At 41.9% G+C, this 20,675-nt stretch overlaps 1 protein-coding gene across 3 annotated transcripts in view; it reads left to right on the top strand.

Annotated features, from left to right (window-relative positions):
- GCNT2 (glucosaminyl (N-acetyl) transferase 2 (I blood group)) overlaps positions 1–14,805 on the top strand; it is an 82,128-nt gene extending 67,323 nt beyond the window's left edge. For 2 of the 3 annotated variants that reach the window (XM_049883568.1, XM_049883557.1), the window contains exons 2-3: positions 1,643–1,735; positions 11,440–14,805. In XM_049883568.1, the coding sequence (XP_049739525.1) occupies positions 1,643–1,735; positions 11,440–11,630 (284 nt within the window). In that variant the 3' untranslated portion in view covers positions 11,631–14,805. Of the gene's footprint in view, positions 1–1,642; positions 1,736–2,920; positions 3,581–11,439 lie in introns of those variants that run through there. The other variant, XM_049883577.1, reaches the window with a different exon arrangement.
- The last annotated feature ends 5,870 nt before the right edge of the window (positions 14,806–20,675 follow it).

Consider the following 20,675-nt stretch of genomic DNA (forward strand, 5'->3'; position numbering starts at 1 on the left):
TTAAGGATTCCTGTGATTAGATAGCTTCCCCCCATAATTCAGGATGACCTCCCTATTTTAAGGTCAGCTGATTAGCACCCTTAACTCCCTTTTGCCATGTAATGTATTCACAGATTCCAGAGATTAAGATGTGTACATCTTTGGGGGATGCCAGTATTCTGCCTACCACAGTATGTCTTACTGATATTTAAGAGGAATCTTCTGAGAAAAGACCAGAGAAATTTGGGTAGAGATATCATTTGTATAGTGCCATTACATCAAAATTATGTCCAGATTGCATTGTCACTGGTGAAAATGCTGCAGTTATTATGAAGCAAAGTATTCCTCTTTTGGTTGCATTTAAATTGATTCCCATATGATCTTTTTCCAGTAATGATTTTTGTATATTTAGATTATCATCTTGGGATATAACTACCCTATATGATTAATGGGCTCATCAATCTCTGTGGCCTATCCAGAAATTCAGTGAAATGGAGAAGGTTATTTGAGATAGCTTAGCACAGTGCTCTCAAACAGGATGAGTTTGCTCCTCCAGGGGATGTTGGGCAACATCTGGAGACATCTTTGATTGTCAGAACTTGGGAGCAGGGTACTACTGGCATTTCGTGAACAGAGGCAAGGATGCTGCTAAACATCCTACAATCACAGGACAGCCCCCACCATAAAGAATTTTCCAGCCCAGTGTCAACAGTGTCAAGGTTGAGAAGCTCTGGCTTAGCAAGATGCAACCTCAAGGCTTTTTTTTTTTTTTTTTTAAGAAAAGGCAACTTTTTAGGTTTCTAAGGTGAATTAGATAATGGGTAAGGAACTAAAATTTTCATCAAAAAACTGGAGGAAACAGAAGATGGATGTATCAGTGCATACCAATCCTTATAGGAAAAATTCAATGCTCAAGAAATGTTCTTGGACCAGAAAGTTCATCATCTCCAATAGGGTGATGAGGAATCAGGTCTTATTTATCTCTACCCCCAGTGCCCAGCACAGTGCTTGGCAATATTAGATTCTCAACAAGTGTTTCAACAAGAAGGGTAGTTTATTAAAGGATTTATTTATGTATGTTTATGTTATGTATACAGTGTATACAGTAAGTGAACAAGCCATTTAAAAAAAATTTTTTTATATATACGTAGTGTTGCAACATCACATAAGAAGAGACATCTTGGATTTACTTTGACCATTAGCACTAAGGACATAGATGTTTAATCAAGGAAGCCGTTTTTCTGAGCTCTCTCTTTAAGATAGAAATCATAGGTTATTAGAAGATTGCACATGCCTCTTAGCACCACATCCTGGAAAGTGCTAAAAATTTTTAATTTTGTGATTAAAAGTAAACTCAACCAAAGTTCACTGGGGTATAGACTGGAAAGCCCCAACTTTCTCAGCTCTGTTATGGTTTCACACTCTGGTATTTCTTAGGCTCTATGAAAAATCAACAAATTCTTTTTACTGGTGGCAAGGCTAGGCCTATGCCTACCAAGCATTCATACCAGCCTTTGAGGTCTTGCACCTGTGATGAAAAACCTGACATGAAGAGAATGTACTGCAAAAAAATAAGCATGACTTGGGGGCCTACTTGATGAAGCTGGTACCTTTCTCTCTCTGTTCTCAATTCTGCTTTTTTCTTTTTTTATCACCTTTGCAGATGTCCCTGGCTCCATGCCCAATGCATCTTGGATGGGCAACCTCAGAGCTGTGAAGTGGATTGACATGGAAGATAAGCACGGGGGTTGCCACGGTGAGCATTCCTTTCAGGCTTTTAGGCTTCCGTGCTAGTTGGTGTTAAGAAGAAGGTAGTTGTGGAATACAGGGGTACTGAAGGAGAAAGAACTACTGGTATATTTAGATTGGTCTGTTCATTTTTAAGTAGAGAAGCCAGAGGCACAGTGTTTGTGGTCCTTGAAAAGGGATAAGAAATGCTGCCATGTTCTCACCATGCCCCTCACGTCAGCCTCCACTCCCTCCAGAGGCAGCTCGCTCTACCACAATAGCATTTTCAGGTGGCTTGGAAAGCTTGGGCTGTTTGCCACAGCACTTGTGATGGTAGGTGATACTAATGAGGTTTCTCCTCCAAATGGACAAGAACTAGAAACCGTAGGAAGTTTTCATTTCTATAGACCCTTACGGAGAAGGATTTTTGTCAGTCCTGGTATGGTTTCTTCCTTTTATTTTAATAGTTTTTTTTATTGTGGTAAATGTATATGAGGAGTCCCTGGATGGCGCAAACGGTTAAGCGCTCAACTACTATTTGAAAGATTGGCAGTTGGAATGCACCCAGAGGCGCCTCTAGAAGCTCTGACATACTTTCCATTTAGGCTATTGCCTGGTATATCGTGGGCATGCAGTAAGTACTTATTCAGAGAATGCGGGAATAAGTGAATGAATGGATAAGTGAATATGGAATTTGAGTCTTCTCTCCCTGTGATAACAAGACCTTGCCTTCACTTCTCCTCGCAGTCTATGGCTTCACTCATCAGTTCATCTTCCCTACACCTAACATTTCAGGTGAAAACTACATTGCTGCATCTCTACAGATCTCCATTACACCCAACCTCTTCCTCATCTCTCTCTTGCTTTCCACTGTAGAGGACAACCCTGTTGCATCACTGTACAGAAATTCTAATCTGTTCTCAAGCATCTTCCTATCTTCACCTTCATCAGTCTACCTGTTGCCTCAGAGGACCACATGTGCTACCTGCCCATATTCCCATCACAGCCTGTCCTTGGAGAGGGAGGAGATGGAGACAGAGAGGAGATCCCTTTGCTCTTTGATCTCCTGGGTCTTTAGGAAACTGACCATCACCATCAGTCATGTTCTGAATATGTGGGATATACTATCATCTCCAGATCCTTCCACCAACCACTATCACCTTCTTGGACCACCTCAGTCATACTGTGAGTTGCTTGTCTGCCTCCTTTCCAGCTGTAACACTTGAGGACTCCAACATCCACAACTGGAACCCATGTGATGTCATTACCTTGCAGTTCTATCCCTCTCCCACTACAGAAGCCCTGTTCTACTGTGCCTCAGTCACCCTCAGGTAGGGCCATACCCCGAGGTCCTTGTTGTTACCTTTATCCTGACCCTATCTCAATAGAGAAGGTGTCAACTAGTTTGGCTTGTAGTGTTGTAGGCTTTTATCATCACATTACAGGTAGGGACCATGAGGGTAGGTCCTAACTCAGTGTACAAGCTTAGGCAGCCCAACCCTCTCTGGTAAGTGTCTCTTTTTTTTCTCTTAATGCTTGTTATACCAATGAACATCTGAAAGCCCCATATGATTCAGGGCATAAGAATTGTCTAGTCCCAAAAACTACTATTTTGGGAAAAGAAAAAGGCATAATCCCAAGAAGATGAAACATTAAGATTACATGCCAAACCAATGACTCAGTAGTACAATCTGGTCCTTTTTCCATTGTCTCTGCGTAATAGGACTTGTTCCAAGACTATTTCTGTACTCCTTTTATATGTGCCCCCTGCCAAAAAAAATCACCAAACTTGTTGTGGACTCAATTCTGACTCATAGTATCCCTGTAGGACAGAATAGAACTGCTCCATAGGGTTTCCAAGGCTGTAATTTTTACAGAAACCAACTGCCACATCTTTCTTCCGCTGAGCAACTGGTGGGTTCAAACCACTGACCTTTCAGTTAGCAGATGAGTGCTTAGCTGCTGCACCACCAGGGTTCCTATCTCCTTTCTAAGCCCTCTCAACACGCAGAATCACGGAGTACCATTCTAGTTCTGTGGTCTTGAATTTGGAGCTCCCATGTCTGAGTATAATCTCTTTGTTACCTCTAACTAGTTTTCTTCACCAATTTGCATACTATATAGTTTACTGTCTTTCTTCCCAGAATACAACAGAAACTCCAAGAGGCCTGGGATTTTTTTTTTTTTTTTTTACCAGTTTGTTCATTTCTATATCCTTAGCATTTAAAACATGTTTTTTGTTTTGTTTTAATTTGTTCGTTCTTTAAATTGGGGTTACCAGGAGTTCAACTTTTCAGAGTCCTCCTTTTGCTAGTTCTCTTCTAAGGACTCCTTGTCTAGACCGTATAGTGTAGTCAGCCACCTCCACCCTCTTATTACCAACATTTTAGGTTCCCTCGCCATTTGGGTCCTACAAGGCTGATTCCTAAGTGTAATCATTGCCACCAGCTGCTTTTCTCCATTTGTATTTTCTTAGGCCGGATGTTGCTGGAGAATGTTAAAGAACTGTCCTAGATGCATCCGCTGTAGAACCAGTTGTCAGCTTTGGCTCATGGAGGTCCCACGTATGTCAGAGTAGAACTGTGCTCCACAGGACTTTCAGTGGCTGATTTTTTGGAAGTAGATCACCAGGCTTTTCTTCTGAGGCACCTCTGGGTGGACTTGGATCTCCGACTTTTCGGTTAGCAGCTGAGCGTGTTAATCATTTGCACCACCCACTGACTCCTGGTGAACTGCTAGTCAACTTCAGCAAGGCCCTGTTTTCTACCTTCTTATCGTTTTATTTCCCTTATCATTTTCCTGGTGCCCTTCCCAGGGTACACCTTTGCAGTTTTTTACTCACCTTGAAGCTCTCAAACTTGTGCTAAATCAATTTTTTCACTCTCTAAAGATAATTATTTCAACTTTAGGAAGAACTTACAGGACATTTGCAAGACTCCCTTACCAGTTGCCTAGTCACCGTCTCCCTTCCCTCTGTCTTAGAGTATTTTTGTTCCCTCCTGTTTCTGGAAGAAAAGCTGTCCATCCACCTCTGTGGTCTCGATTATCTGTGGGCTCCCCTAAATTATCCTCTGGCACGCCCGCATTTTCAGCCTCTCCCTGTCTGCTTTGCCTTCCCTCTGCAAGCATGTACATAGTGCCTCCATCCTGAAGGTCAAGTTGTCTATAAACTTTTTACCTGGTCCAGACTGAAATGCTTCTTTCCTGCTGATGTGAATTTTCTTGAGGATACACATGATGGCCAGGCTGTTGCTTCTCTCGCCACCCAGTTATTCTTTCCTTTCCTCCGTCCTGGCTTCTTTCCCTGTTGTTCTCACTACGTGCTTCCTCTCACCCACACTGAGTTAGTAATCACCAAGTGCCACCTGGCTCTAGACCAGTGTCTCTTCCTACCCGTCCACATGGCCATTCACTTCCAATAAGCACTGCAGTGTTTGTTTGCTTGTGTGTTTGGCTTGGTGCAGCCATCACCACTATTTATTTCCAAAACTTTTTCATCATCCCAAACAGAAACTGTGTATACCCTAAGCATTAACTCTTCATCCCCCCACCTGTAACCTCTAATCTACTTCCTGTTTGTATGCATTCCAGATAGCTATTCCAGATATTCCATATAAATGGGTTCACATAATATTTGTCTTTTCATATCTGCTTTCTTTCACTCGGCATAACATTCTCCATGTTCATCCATGTTATAGCATATGTCAGAACTTTATTTCTCTTTATGGCTGAATAATAGTCCCTTGTATAGAAATACCACGTTGTGTTTATCCATTCATCAGTTGATGGACTTGTGGGTTGTTTCCACCTTTTAGCTATTGTGAATAGTACTGCAGTGAACACTGTTGTACAAATATCTGTTTGAGTCCCTGCTTATATGTCTTTTGAGTGTATGCCAGGGTGTAGAATTGCTGGGTCATATGGTAATTCTATATTTAACTAAATCTTTTGGGTATATGCCCAGGAGTAGAACTGCTGGGTCATATGACTATTCTATATTTAACATTTTGAGAAACCTCCAGACTGGTTTCCACAGCAGCTGCATCACTCCTGTTTAATTTTTCTCTCTCTAGACAAAATAAATCTATATAATTGTCTGAGTCATATATAAATAATTAATGTAACAATTTAATACAGTGTAAGCTAATAATATAAATAAAATATAATTGTTTCTTCAGACAATTTTTATGCCCATTTCACATCTAAGATATTACTGCTGTCTCTTCACTGATTTCTAATATACTCTGTGAAATAAATCTTGCTGAAATCAATTTCATTATTTTATTCTACCATTCAAAAATTGTTAAGGACTCTCCACAGGCCTTTAAAAGACCAAATCCTTTAGTCAGCTACTTCAGCCAACTGGTACTTATTCTACTATATGCCAAGCAGAACATGTAAAAAATAGGTCCCACTTCCTGTTATTCTGTTTCTAACCTATGCCCTAACAAAATGACCTATTCTAGCAGAAAATCTCCATTTCTACAATTTTTGCAGAGAGACTGCCCCAGCCAAAGCCACCATCCAGCCCCCTGATCCTTCCTAATTCTATCCATCCACTAACCTCTATAGTTCTACTCATCCTTCTCCATCCTTTTATTCAAAAACTAATAATTCAACCCCTTTGGGAATTCTAGAACGCTTAATTCTGCTCATGAGGAACCTTTACATAGATCAAGAGATAATCGTTTGAACAGAATGAAGGGATACTGTGTGGTTTAAAGTTAGAAAAGGTGTGCATCAGGGTTGTATCCTTTCACCATAACTATTCCATCTGTATGCTGAACAAATAATCCGAGAAGCTGGACTATATGAAGAAGAACAGGGCATCAGAATTGGAGGAAGACTCATTTACAACCTGTGGTATGCAGTTGACACAACCTTGCTTGCCGAAAGCTAAGAGGCCTTCAAGCATTTACTGATGAAGATCAAAGACCACAGCCTTCAGTATGGATTATACCTCGATATAAAGAAAACAAAAATCCTCACAACTGGACCCATACATCACGGTAAATGGAGAAAAGATTGAAGTTGTCAAGGATTTCATTTTACTTGAATCCACAATCAACAAACCTGGAAGCACTAGTCAAGAAATCAAAAGACGCATTGCATTGGGCAAATTGGCTGCAAAAGACCTCTTTAAAGTGTTGAAAAGTAAAGATGTCACCTTGAAGACTATGGTGCACCTGACCCAAGCCATGGTGTTTTCAATTGCCTTCTATGCATGTGAAAGCTGGACCATGAATAAGGAAGACTGAAGAAGAACTGACGCCTTTTATTTGTGGTGTTGGAGAAGAATATTGAATATACCATGGACTGCCAAAAGAATGAACAAATCTGTCTTGGAAGGAGTACAGGAATGCTGTTTAGAAGCAAGGATGGTGAGACTACATCTCAGATACTTTGGACATGTTGGAGGTGGGATCAGTCCCTGGAGAAGGACATCGTGCTTGGTAAAGTAGAGGGTCACCAGAAAAGAGGAAGACCCTCAGTGAGGCAGACTGACACAGTGGCTGCAATAACGGGCTTAAGCATAACAACAATTGTGGGGATGGTACAGGGTCGGGCAGTGTTTCATTCTGTTGTATATAGGGTTGCTGTGTGTCAGAACTGACTCAGTGGCACCTAACAACAAAGTTAATTGAACCCTTAAGATTTACCAGGCACTGTTTCAGGTGCAGGAGTCCCTGGATGGTGCAAACACTTAACGCGCTTGGCTGCTAACCAAAAGGTCAAAAGTTCAAGTCTACCCAGAGGCATCTCTGAAGAAAGGCCTGGCAGTCTCCTTCAGAAAAATCAGCCATGGAAAACCCTATGGAGCACAGCTCTGCTCTGAGACATGTGGAGTCTCCATGAGTCAGTCAACTCAATGGCAACTGGTACCATTAATACTAGAGAGCAAATAAAACTGATGATGTAAGAAATTGTAACTTGCAAACAATTGTAAACTCCGTCTTCTAAAAACAAAATAACTCACATTAGGGCACAAAGAAATGAAGAAAATGGCCTGAAATCTCAGCCCTCCTGGTGCAAATAGCCTAGTCTGAGGAGACAGACAATAAATAATTGTCCAGGAAGAGAGACAGTAAACAATTTTTTTTTTCCGTTCTTGGCACTGATGTGTATCCATTGGTAAACAAACAAACAAAAACCAAACCCATTGATGTCAAGTTGATTCCAACTCACAGCAACATTATAGGACAGAGTAGAACTGCCCCATATGGTTTCCAAGGAGTGGCTGATGGATTCGAACTGCTGACCTTTGGTTAGCAATTGTAGCTCTTAACCACTTTGCCACCAGGGCTCCATTGATAGCAACCCTATAGGTCAGAGTAGAACTGCCCCATAGCATTTCCAAGGAGTGGCTGGGGGATTCGTAAGTGCCAAAAAATTTTTTAAAAAAGCGAACCAGGGAAGGGGGGGCAGGAGGGTAGGGAGAACTTCACTGAGAAGGTGGCCTTAGAGCTGTGGCCTGAGGTCTTGTGGGAGGGGGCCCTGAGGATGTCTGGTAGAAGGCTGTCAGGGGAGAAACAGGCAATGCAGATTTTCAGGTAGAGCATGCCTGGTGTGCTCGGGACTAGCAGGGAGGACAGCATGGCCAAAGAAGATGAGGAAGGGCTTGAGTGGGAGAAGGTAACTCCACCAGCATAACGAGAGGCCGAACTTTGAGGAGTCTTGGGTGCCACTGCTAGGATGTTGCATTTTTCTGCATGTGAGATAAGAAGCCATTACAACATTTTCAACAGAGGAGACCTGTTCTATTTACATTTTAAAACAATCACTGTGGCTGTTCTGCTGAGCATATACCAAGAGGGCAAAGGTAGAAGCAGGGGAGACCAGTTACTACTGTAATAATTCAGACAGGAAGATGCCAGTAGCTGGGATCAGGATGGTAGTACTGGAGGTAGTGAAAAGCGGTTAAACTGTGTAAATATTTTGAAGGTTGAGCTGGCAGAATTTGCCGATAAATTGGATGTGGGGTGTGAAAGAAAGGAGAGAAATGCCTGGGGCCCTGAAGAATAGAATTTGCCTGACCCAAGCCATGTGACATAGATTGAATTGTGTCCCAAAAATATATGTCAACTTGGCTAGGCCAGGATTCCCAGTATTGTGTGATTGTCTACCATTTTGTCATCTGATGTGATTTTCCTGTGTGTTGTAAATTCTACCTCTGTGATGTTAATGAGACAGGATTAAAGGCAGTTATGTTAATGAGGCAGGATTCAATCTACAAGATAAGGTTGTGTCTTAAGCCAATCTCTCTTGAGATACAAAAGAAAGAAGTGAGCAGAGAGACATGGGGACTTCATACTGCCAAGAAAGCAGCACTGGAAGCATAGCACGTCCTTTGGACCCAGGGTCCCTGTGCTGGAAAGCTCCTACACCAGGGGAAGATTGATGACAAGGACCTTCCCCCGGAACCAACAGAGAGAGAAAGCTTCCCCTATAGATGACACCCCGAATTTGGACTTCTAGTCTCCTAAGCTGTGAGAGAATAAATTTCTGTTTGCTAAAGCCACCCACTTGTAGTATTTCTGTTATAGCAGCAGTAGATAACTAAGACACCATGGTATTTTCAGTCACCTCATATGTATACAAGAGTTGGACAATGAATAAGGAAGACCGAAGAATTGATGTATTTGAATTATGGTGATGAAGAATATTGAATAATATCATGGACTGCCAGAAGAAAGAACAAATCTGTCTTGAAAGAAATACAGCCAAAATACTCCTTAAAAGAGAGGGTGGAGAGACTTCATCTCGTGTAATTTGGACATATTATCAGGAGGGACTAGTCCCTGGAGAAAGGCATCATGCTTGGTAAAGTAGAGGATCAGCAAAAAAGAGGAAGACCCTCAGCGAGATGGACTGCCATGGTGGCTGCAACAAAGCGCTCAAACGAAGCAATGATTGTGTGGATGGCGCAGGACTGGGCACTGTTTTGTTCTGTTGTACGTAGGGTTGCTATGAGTCTGAACTGACTCAACAGCATCTAACAAAGACAACAACAATGAGGAAGAAGACTTGGAGAGGAGCAGGTCTGTGCCAAGAGGATTTAAGGGGTCCAGTCCTGGCGCATTAAACCTGTGAGGTCTGTTACACATCTAAGAGAAGGAATAACATAGGCAGTTAGAGAAACTAGACCGGAGTTCAGGGAAGAAACCCAGGCTGGTGATATAGAGCTTTCCCTGCCCAATGCAACCCATGAAGACCTCTCCTATCTGTTTACTTCTAGAACTTCTCATCTATAACTCTCATTTGATAACACACAAATTGCCTTGTGACCTATTATATTATTGCCTCGTATTATTTGTCTCTTTTTTTTTTCCCCGAATGTATACTCGTACCTGTGAGGTAAAGAATTTAACTTTATGAAAGAATTTGGTCTTTGGTTCCTGAGAGAGAACCTCTAAAACCTTGGAATTTCCCCAGTGATTGAAGTGTCCTTGATGAGTTCTCCAGACCACACCAGATGGTTTATGCTAATGAGGTGCCTCTTGGGCAGGGGCTGAGCAGATCAGAAAGACCCACCAGTTGATATCGACCTGATCTTGGGGGAGGAGGCTGAAGGTTGAGTTCAATCAATTATTACCACATAATTATTGTTGTTAGTTGCTGCCAAGTTGATTCTGACTTATGGCAACCTCAGGTATGCAGAGTAGAATTGCTCTGTAAGGTTTTCAAGGCTGCGTTGTGACCTTTTGGAAGCAGATTGCCAGGCTTGCCTTCTGGGGAGCCTCTGGGTGGGTTTGCACCGCCAACCTTTTGTCTGGTAGTGCTCCACTCAAGGACTCCCCCACATAATTAGAGCCCCATAAAGGCTCTGGATACAGAAACTACATGGGCTTCCTAGTTGGTGAAGGACCTTAATGCACGTGGGAGGGTAGCATGTGCCTTTATGGGTCATGGAAGATCAGACCTTGCCCTATGGTAGTCTCTTCATTTGTATCCTTTTTGCTATAGTGAAACTGTAATCATAAGTATAAGGAACGCTGGTGGCACAGTGGTTAAGCACTTGACTGTAAGTGAGAAGTCGCTGCTTCAAACCCACCAGCCACTCCACAGGAGAAGGATGTGGCAATCTGCTTCTGTAAAGATTACAGCCTTGGAAACCCTATGCCTATGGGGCAGTTCTTCTGTGTCCTATAGGGTCACTATGAGTTGGAATTGACTTGACGGCAATGGGTTTTCATCATAAGTGTAGTGAACTTTCCTGAATTCTGTGAGTCAGAATTCAAACCCAAGAGAACAGTAGGAGCCAGGAAGTCAAAAGTGAGGGGGGCCTGGGCACCCCTGTGCTTGTGGCTGGCCTCTGTATTCTTGGGCAGACTTGGCCATCTGGAGGAATGTGCTCTTTGACTTGTGAGGTCTAACCTAGCCTCAGTTGGTTAGGGTCAGAGGAGGAAGTACAGAATCTGCAGTTAGGAACCGAATTGAACGGATTTGAATTAGAATATAATAGATCATATTGATCAACGCACTTGTCAGAGGAGTGAGAAGTAGATTACATTTTATTGCATTGATCCTTACCGTACTCCTTGTCTTCCTAAATAGAGTTTCACTTCCTTGTGGGCTGGACTACACGATCATATTTCCTCTGAATCGTGTCGCACTCAGCACGGTTCTCGCTTCTTGGAAGTCATGGCAATAACTACTTTTCTGCAAGTTCGCTACCCTTGGCTTTCGAAAGCTAGCATGTTTTGACTGTGTTTTCTGTTCTCTTCTTTGCAGGCCACTATGTACATGGCATTTGTATCTATGGAAACGGTGACTTAAAGTGGCTGATTAACTCGCCAAGCCTGTTTGCTAATAAGTTTGAGCTGAACACGTACCCTCTGACTGTGGAATGCCTAGAACTGAGGCTTCGAGAGAGAACCCTAAATCAGAGTGAAATTGCAATACATCCTAGCTGGTATTTTTGATCTGCTGCAACTCAAGACTCCAGGGACAGCCCAGTTGGAAGAAGAGCCTCTCCTTGTGAGGGACTTTTGCCTTGGTTGTGTGAACAGCTTCAGGACCATGGTGATGGCTTCAGGACTTGGCTGCATCATTATACTTTCAAACGTCCACTGTAGGCTATGAAATAAGCAAACGCAATGGCTGGTTAGAGTGGTCTTGGCTCTTTGGCCATGCAGGCGGTTTCTTGACACACACCTCCCCCTTAGGCGATGGTGATGATCATACAAGTCTCACTGTCCTCAGAACTTTGCACCAGATAGTCATCGTATATAAATGTTCTAATGAAAGGAAAATTATTTCAGGTAATGCTATTTAAAAAAATAAGAACTGAATTTCTATGAAGAAGGAATCTTTAATAACTTATCACACCATGATACACAGACACCACTCCCCTTTGCTCAGCCACACATAGGCATAGGAACAGCTCTCTAAGTACTTACTGATCTCCTTTCTGTGCCCAGTGGTACATCTAGTGACCATGAACCTTTTCAGCCTCTGGGGTTTATTGGGAAGATGCAGCACCACTGACACTGTGTGCGGCCACCCAGCTGGGGCCTTTATGACTGTTTGAAACAGAAGAAATGGTCGTGGGCTGCAATTTACTGTTTTAATGGTATTGTACGAGGTGTCTGAATTTTTGGTAGGAAAAATAGAAATTTTGAAAATTTTAATTGTTACAATATGTACCAATTGACCCCAGTGGGGACTTGGTATGTACCATTAAACACTTAGGGTAGGCTTGTGGGAGGGGACAAGAAAACAAATATCCATACTAGCTACCAAAACTTCAGACACACTCAATGATTCGACATGCTTCCATTAATGAAAACACAGGGTATCAACAAAAAATTCAAAGCAGAAAATTGTTGGGTCACCAAAGGATTAAATCTTGAGCCACTAGGATTGAGAACTGAGTTTGTTCCTGAGTTTGAACTCTAGTGTCTTCAGTTCACCTGTGTCTGTTGTTGTTGTTGGTTGCCATCAAGTCAATTCCAACTCACGACAACCTCATGTGTGCAGAGTAGAATTGCTCCAGAGAGTTTTTAAGGCAGATCCTTTCGGAAGAAGATCACCAGGACTGTCTTCCAAGGCACCTCTGGATGGGTACAAACAGCCAACCTTTCAGCTAGAAATGAAGCGCTTAACTGCACCTACGTCTAAAGTTGTGAATTAAAAAAAAAAAGTTACCATCGAGTTAATTCCGACTCATAGCGACCCTATAGGACAGAGTAGAACTGCCCCATAGGGCTTCCACAGAGTGGCTGGTGGATTCAAACTGCCAACCTTTCCGTTAGCAGCCGAGCTCTTTAACCACTGCACCACCAGGGCTCTAACTCATGGCGAGTTGTGTATATAATAGTATAAAGTTATCAACAAAAGATAGCATGTGCTTTAAGACACAAATCATTGCCTGCTTGCTTCAGTAAAAGGACCTCTAGGAAATAGAACATTTCTCTGTAATATACCAGAGTATGCTCTGATGCCTTTTCCATCATTTCCCATTGAGAACTGAAAGGCCCATGCAGAAATTAAGATATTCATAGAAAGAGGTGCTACTGCATGGACACATGTGCTCCTACACACTGGGGCAGGCATTGAGTCTCAAGTCTCCAACGCCTCAGAATGCATGCTTTCCTCTGCCGTGACCTCCTTATCACCAAGATAATCTTATTTGCACAATGGAGACGGACTCTATCCAGCAAGGCTTTTAACTAACCATAGTATTCTCTGAATAGCTTTACAGTGCCTGGTGCTGATAGAAGGAGCCCTGGTGGCACAGCGGTTAAATGTTCAGCTGCGAATCAAAAGGTCAGTGGTTCGAACCCACCAGGCTCTGTGGGAGAAAATGTGGCAATCTGCTTCCGTAAAGATTTACAGCTTTGGAAACCCTGTGGGGCAGTTCCACTCTGCCCTGTAGGGTCACCATGAGTTGGAATTCAGTCGATTGCAATGGGTTTCGTTTTGGTTTTGGGTGCTGATAGAAGTGCCTGAATTTCTACCAGCTTTCAAATGTAGGTGAGCATCTCCATCACTTAGCCTTTGGCATTAGTCCATTCGTTCAGGTGGCATGCATTTGGTACATATTTCGTGAGTGTTTGTTATGTGTCAGACATGTGCTGAGGCAAGTAAGACAAAAGGATCGTCCCTCAAAAATCTTGAATTCATGCCAATATTGAAAAGCCTGCTCTCGAGAATCTCACAGAGTGGTTGTATTTTAAGACATTCATATGTCATAAACATGATCATGGTATCAGTGTGTACATTGTGATATCAGCCCAAGGAGAACGAAAGAGAGAAGGAAGGGAAGAGACAGAAGCTATTGTATTCTAGGCATTGTGGTAAGCCCTTAATAGGTCTTATTTCATTCCAACCTCACAACAATCTTGTGAGATTCCCATCATTACCCCCATTTTTCGGATGAAGTAGCTGAGGCTTAGAGAGATTAGTAAGCATTAGGAAATAAATTTCACTGCCTGAGAATTGGAATTCTCCTCCTGGTCTTCTCAGTTCATTTCCTGGGGTGGAATTTTGAGAGAAGGTGGAATGAAGCCATATTTAGTATTCCAGAGAATGAAGGATTTGAGCATGGTCTCAGTGTTCATACTGAGAAAAAGTCCTGTCACCTCAGAGAAATGTGAAGTCTAGTTTCTTCTAATGCAATAAGTTCCTAAATATTTATTTATTCTAACAAAACCGTTACTACAACTAATAATACATTTAATTAACACGATTTTTTTCTATAATTGTACCTGTTGAATGTTAATCATATTTAAAGGGAATGACTTTGAAGTAAAGCATTTTTTTTTCATGCTTCTGAAAAAAATGGAACTCTATCGGGTGGTAAAAAATTGAGATAAATTCACCCAGGGTTGATAGGGATGTAAAAATTCTTTTCAACTTATTTAAATGACAACACATGAAAAGAAGAAATGTTTTACACTGGATCTTTCTCGTGTAGAATGAGAAATCTTTCTGGAATATTTAGCTTCAATACATGTTAGTTGCTGGTCATTTCTCCTATGTCTTCATAGGTAAACAGGTTAAGGTTGGGAGAGTGTAGCGTTTGGCTAGTGGATTTTGGCTAGCCAGGGGGGCATGCTTTGAGACTACTGTATCAGTTTTTGTTTTCAATGATGTTCCATGTTTTGTTTTCATGGAAATAAATTAATATATTGATTTCCACTTTTGGGAATACTGTTTATTTTTATTTGTTGGTTGGGTAAAGGATGTGTTTAACAAGGCAATTCTCCTAGCATTAAAAAAAATATATATATATATACACACACATACACGCATGCTTGCATACCTCTCTAAAAACACCACCCACAGGACAATAATTAATTTTTCCCTTTGTGGACGTTGGGGGAGATGATTGGGAAGGATAGAGAAGAAAATATAATGGAAGATCGGTTTCATTTTAATTGGCTACAACTATTTTAAAATGCGAGGCAAGAATAAGTTATCTTTCTATATTCACCTGTTTTATTTATTCATTTTTTAAATCAAGAGTTAGCTGAGGAAAAAGATTCATGTTACTATTACCATAATTAATATCAAATGCCAAAGTTTTTGATAGTTTGCTAAGTTTGTTAAACAAATATTGCCTCTAAGAGACATGACAAAAGATAAAAATATTAAGGAAAATTGCTCATTTAAAGGACATCCTAAATACTTTCTTTTTAATGAAAAAATCTTAAAACTAAAATGAAAAAACATTTCAAATTCAAACATTTTCCCTAATACAATCTTTAAATGGGGGAAGAACAATTTAGAAAAGGAAGGTAAGAATGGTTGCACAACCTATTAACATAAACTCACTGCCCCCTAAGGTTCTTATCTAAACCTGCGAGTTTCTGTTGTCACTTTGATCCCATACAGATAGATCTTAAAAGAGCATAATGCTCAAGGCAGACATTCTTTACTAGTTAAGCTAAACTATTTTTTTTGGTTTTAAGAAGACGACAGTGGATATTTTCAGTTTAAAGAAAGACAATGAAAGGTGATTAATTATCAGTTAAAAACTAAGCATGATATGGGAATTCCCTGTACTATCTTTACAATTTTTCTTTAAGTTTAAAAAAAAGAAATTTTTTTTTTATTGTACTTTAGATGAAGGTTTACAGAGCAAGCTAGTTTCTCATTAAACATTTAATACACATGTTGTTTTGTGACATTTGTTGCCAACCCCACGACATGTTAACACTCTCCCTTCTCGACCCTGGGTTCCGTATTACCAGCTTTCCTGTCCCCTCCTGCCTTCTCATCCTTGCCCTAGGCTGGTGTGCCCTTTTAGTCTCTTTTTGTTTTATGGGCCTGTCTGATCTTTTGCCGAAGAGTGAACCTCAGGAGTGACTTCAGTACTGAGCTAAAAGGATGTGTGGGGGTCATACTCTGGATTTCTCCAGTTTCTGTCAGACCAGTAAGTCTGGTCTTTTTGTGTGTGAGTTAGAATTTTGTTCTACATTTTTGTCCAGCTCTGTCTGGGACCTTCTATTATGATCCTTATCAGAGCAGTCCATGGTGGTAGCCATCTGGTATCTTTGCAATTTTTCTCTAAACAATTCTAAAAACTAAATCTTAAAAAAAAAAAAAAAGTATAAGAGCCAGAAGGCCTCCTTGACTGCATATAAAGACACTCTTCTCACAGCAACTGTTACTCTGGTAAGAATGGTTTTTTCCATCCCTGTCAGAACAGTTTGCATGCACTTTGAATAGACAACATTATACATTTGCAGTCTTGCCCCAGGGCTATGTTAACATTCACAGCTGTCATAATATAGTTCAGAGACACCTAGACCATTTGTTCATTCAGCAGGAAATCATACTGGTTAACTCTATCAATGACAAAGGAGACCTGTTGGTGCAGTTAAAGTGCTCGGCTGCTAACCCAGAGGTCGGTGGTTCAAACCCATCAACCGCTCCACAGGAGAAAGATATGGCAGTTGGCTTCTTTAAAGATCCCTATGGGGCATTTCTACTCTGTCCTATCGGGTCACTATGACTCGACAGCAATGGGTTTTTATATCAATGACATCATACTAATTAGATTGGATGAGAAGAAATGGCTAGCACTTTGGAGGACTTCATAAGACACATGAGCTTCAGAGGTGGGAGATAAACCCTGTGAAGATTCAGTGTTCTAGGACATGATAGAACACCTCCAAATAAAGGGCATATTATTAAAGTTGGACCATGAAGAAGGAAGTACAATGCCTGATGTTGTTGTTGTTAGGTGCCATCAAGCCAGTTCTGACTCATACCGACCCTATGCACAACAGAACGAAACACTGTCTGGTCCTGTGCCATCCTCACAATCATTGTTATGCTTGACCCCACTGCTGCAGCCACTGTGTCAATCCACCTCGTTGACGGTCTTCCTCTTTTCCGCTGACCCTGTACTTTGCCAAGCATGATGTCCTTCTCCAGGGACTGATCCCTCCTGACAACATGTCCAAAGTGTTTAAGACGCAGTCTCGCCATCCTTGCTTCTAAGGCGCATTCCAGTTGTACTTCTTCCAAGACAGATTTATTTGTTCTTCTGGCAGTCCATGGTATATTCAATATTCTTCACCAACACCACAATTCAAAGGCATTAATTCTTCGGTCTTCCCTATTCATTGTCCAGCTTTCACATGCATATGATGCGATTGAAAATACCATGGCTTGGGTCAGGCGCACCTCAGTCTTCAAGGTGACATCTTTGCTCTTCAACACCTTAAAGAGGTCCTTTGCAGCAGATTTACCCAATGCAATAAGTCTTTTGATTTCTTGACTGCTGCTTCCATGGCTGTTGATTGTGGATCCAAGTAAAATGAAATCCTTGACAACTTCAATCTTTTCTCCGTTTATTATGATGTTGCTCATTGGTCCAGTTGTGAGGACTTTTGTTTTCTTTACGCTGAGGTGCAATCCCTACTGAAGGCTGTGGTCTTTGATCTTCATTAGCAAGTGCTTCAAGTCCTCTTCACTTTCAGCAAGCAAGGTTGTGTCATCTGCATAACACAGGTTGTTAATGAGTCTTCCTCCAATCCTGATGCCCCGTTCTTCTTCATATAGTCCAGCTTCTCGAAATTATTTGTTCAGCATACAGATTGAATAGGTATGGTGAAAGAATACAACCCTGGTGCACACCTTTCCTGACTTTAAACCACTCAGTATCCCCTTGTTCTGTCCAAACAACTGCCTCTTGATCTATGTAAAGGTTCCTCATGAGCACAATTAAGTGTTCTGGAATTCCCATTCTTCGCAAGGTTATCCATAATTTGTTATAATCCACCCAGTCGAATGCCTTTGCATAGTCAATAAAACACAGGTAAACATCCTTCTGGTATTCTCTGCTTTCAGCCAGGATCCATATGACATCAGCAATGATATCCCTGGTTCCACATTCTCTTCTGAAACTGGCCTGAATTTCTGGCAGTTCCCTGTCGATATACTGCTACAGCCGTTTTTGAGTGATCTTCAGCAAAATTTTGCTTTTGTGTGATATTAATGATATTGTTCTATAATTTCCTCATTCGGTTGGATTACCTTTCTTGGGAATAGGCATAAATATGGATCTCTTCCAGTCAGTTGGCCAGGAAGCTGTTCAATATTTCTTGGCATAGACGAGTGAGCACCTCCAGTACTGCATCTGTTTGTTGAAACATTTCATTTAATAGTCCATCAATTCCTGGAGCCTTGTTTTTCGCCAATGCCTTCAGAGCAGCTTGGACTTCTTCCTTCAGTACCTTCAATTCCTGATCATATGCTACCTCTTGAAATGGTTGAACATCGACTAATTCTTTTTGGTATAATGACTCTGTGTATTCCTTCCATCTTCTTTTGATCCTTCCTGCATCATTTAATATTTTCCCCATGGAATTCTTCACTATTGCAACTCGAGGCTTGAATTTTTTCTTCAGTTCTTGCAGCTTGAGAAGCGCTGAGTGTGTTCTTCCCTTTTGGTTTTCCATCTCCAGCTCTTTGCACATGCCATTATAATACTTTACTTTGTCTTCTCGAGCCACCCTTTGAAATCTTCTGTTCAGTTCTTTCACTTCATCAATTCTTCCTTTTGCTTTAGGTGCTTGACGTTCGAGAGCAAGTTTCAGAGTCTCCTCTGATATCCATCTTGGTCTTTTCTTACTTTCCTGTCTTTTCAATGACCTCTTGCCTGATAGGCTTCTTCAGATTCTGGAGGTAGCACATTCCACACCTGCTTTAGCCCATTTGTTGTTGCCATTAGCTACTAAAGCCAGATCTGTGACGATCCCATGCACGAGACTGGAACATTGTGATTCATAGGATTTTTTCAGAAGTAGATCTCCAGGCTTTTCTTTCTTAGTCTGGAAGCTCCTCTGAAACCTGTTCAGCATCATGTTTTTGTAAGGTGCTGTCTAGTCAATTTTCAACTCATAGCAACCCCATGTTACAGAGTAGAACTGCCCCATAGGGTTTTCTTGACTTTAATCTTTAAGGAAGCAGATCACACGTTCTTTCTCTCATGGAGCTGCTCAGCAGGCTCAAACCACCAGCCTTTCAGTTAGCAGCCGAGTGCTTAACCATCGTGTCACCAGGGCTCCTTGTTCAGCACAAACCACCACTGACAGACTAGTGATGGCTGCACTTGAGGTGCATTGGCAGGGAATTGAACCTGAATTTCCCACCTAGGAGGTGAGAATTCTACCACTGAACCACCATTGCCCTCGTTAAGCCATATACCAAGGAACATTAAAGGCTTCCAGATTAGAGTGAGGCCCAGATGCAGCAAATCCAGGCTGCAGAGCAAGCTTCCCTGCATGCCATTTGCACATTGCAAATTAGTAGACCTATGCTATTAGAAATACCAGTGGTAGGAAAAGATGTGGCGTGGAATTTATGGCAAGCTCCGAAGAGAGAATCACCACATAGGCCCCTGGGGTTCTGGAGTAAGACCGTGCCATCTATGGTGGTAAATTATATATACGCCTTTAGGAAAACAGCTCTTGGAGTACCACTGAGCCCTGGTAATGATGGAGCACCTGACCATGGAGCATTAAGTGACCGTGAGCTAGATTCTTCTATGTCCTCCAAGTCGGAAGGATGGGTGGGCCAAGCAGCAGTGCATTTTATGATAGAAGTGACATATCTAGAAATGGGCATGAGCAGAGCCAGGGGACACACATAAGCAGCACCAGCAGTGACCCAGACCCCCATGTTACCTACCCCAATAGCCACAGCCCCACTCTCTCAGCTCCAAATACGGCTGCCTGGGGTGGGGAGGGGAAGGTTCTTTTATGACAACTGATGGAAGAGGGGAAAGCTGAGATGGGTATATGGATGGGCCAGAGCAATATATGGATACACACACACACACTGCCGCCGAATCGATTCCGACTCATAGCGACCCTATAGGCCAGAGCAGAACTGCCCCATAGAGTTTCCAAGGAGCGCCTGGCAGATGTGAACTGCGGACTCTTTGGTTAGCAGCGGTAGCACTTAACCACTACACCGCCAGGATTTCCCAATATATGGATACAAGTTGAAAATGGACAATTACTGCACTACAGCTCAAGATGGCTTGAAAGATAGCAGCCTAAGAGACGGCCTCTCCCAAGCCTACTTCCTTTGCACTGTCAACCTGCCCAGGTGGGACTATAGAAGGGCCCAATGCCCTCAGCACTAACTTGGGCCAAGCCTGAAAGGCCACCGTAGCTTATGAATTCCCTGTGGGGTTGACAGAGGCCTTAACTGTGGTTGCGTCACAGCTCTGCTCCTCTGTCAATCCTATTCCTTCTTTTCCCATTAGGGCTGATCCTAGGTATGATCCCCAATTAACTTCCCGCATGTAAGTCGCCATTTTAGAGCCTGATTTCTGAAAAACCTTACCTGTAACACCTTCCCCACCCAAAGATGATACAAAAATGTCACCTATATTATCTTCCATAATTCTTCCTCCGTGTTTAACTTTTTACTGTTTACAGCATTTATAACTTATTTTGTTTTATGGCTTAAGGTAGGGCTTCAAGTTTTTACCCCCAATTATC

Source organism: Elephas maximus, chromosome 1 (assembly GCF_024166365.1).
Source record: "Elephas maximus indicus isolate mEleMax1 chromosome 1, mEleMax1 primary haplotype, whole genome shotgun sequence".
In the NCBI taxonomy this organism is placed as follows: Eukaryota; Metazoa; Chordata; class Mammalia; order Proboscidea; family Elephantidae; genus Elephas; species Elephas maximus.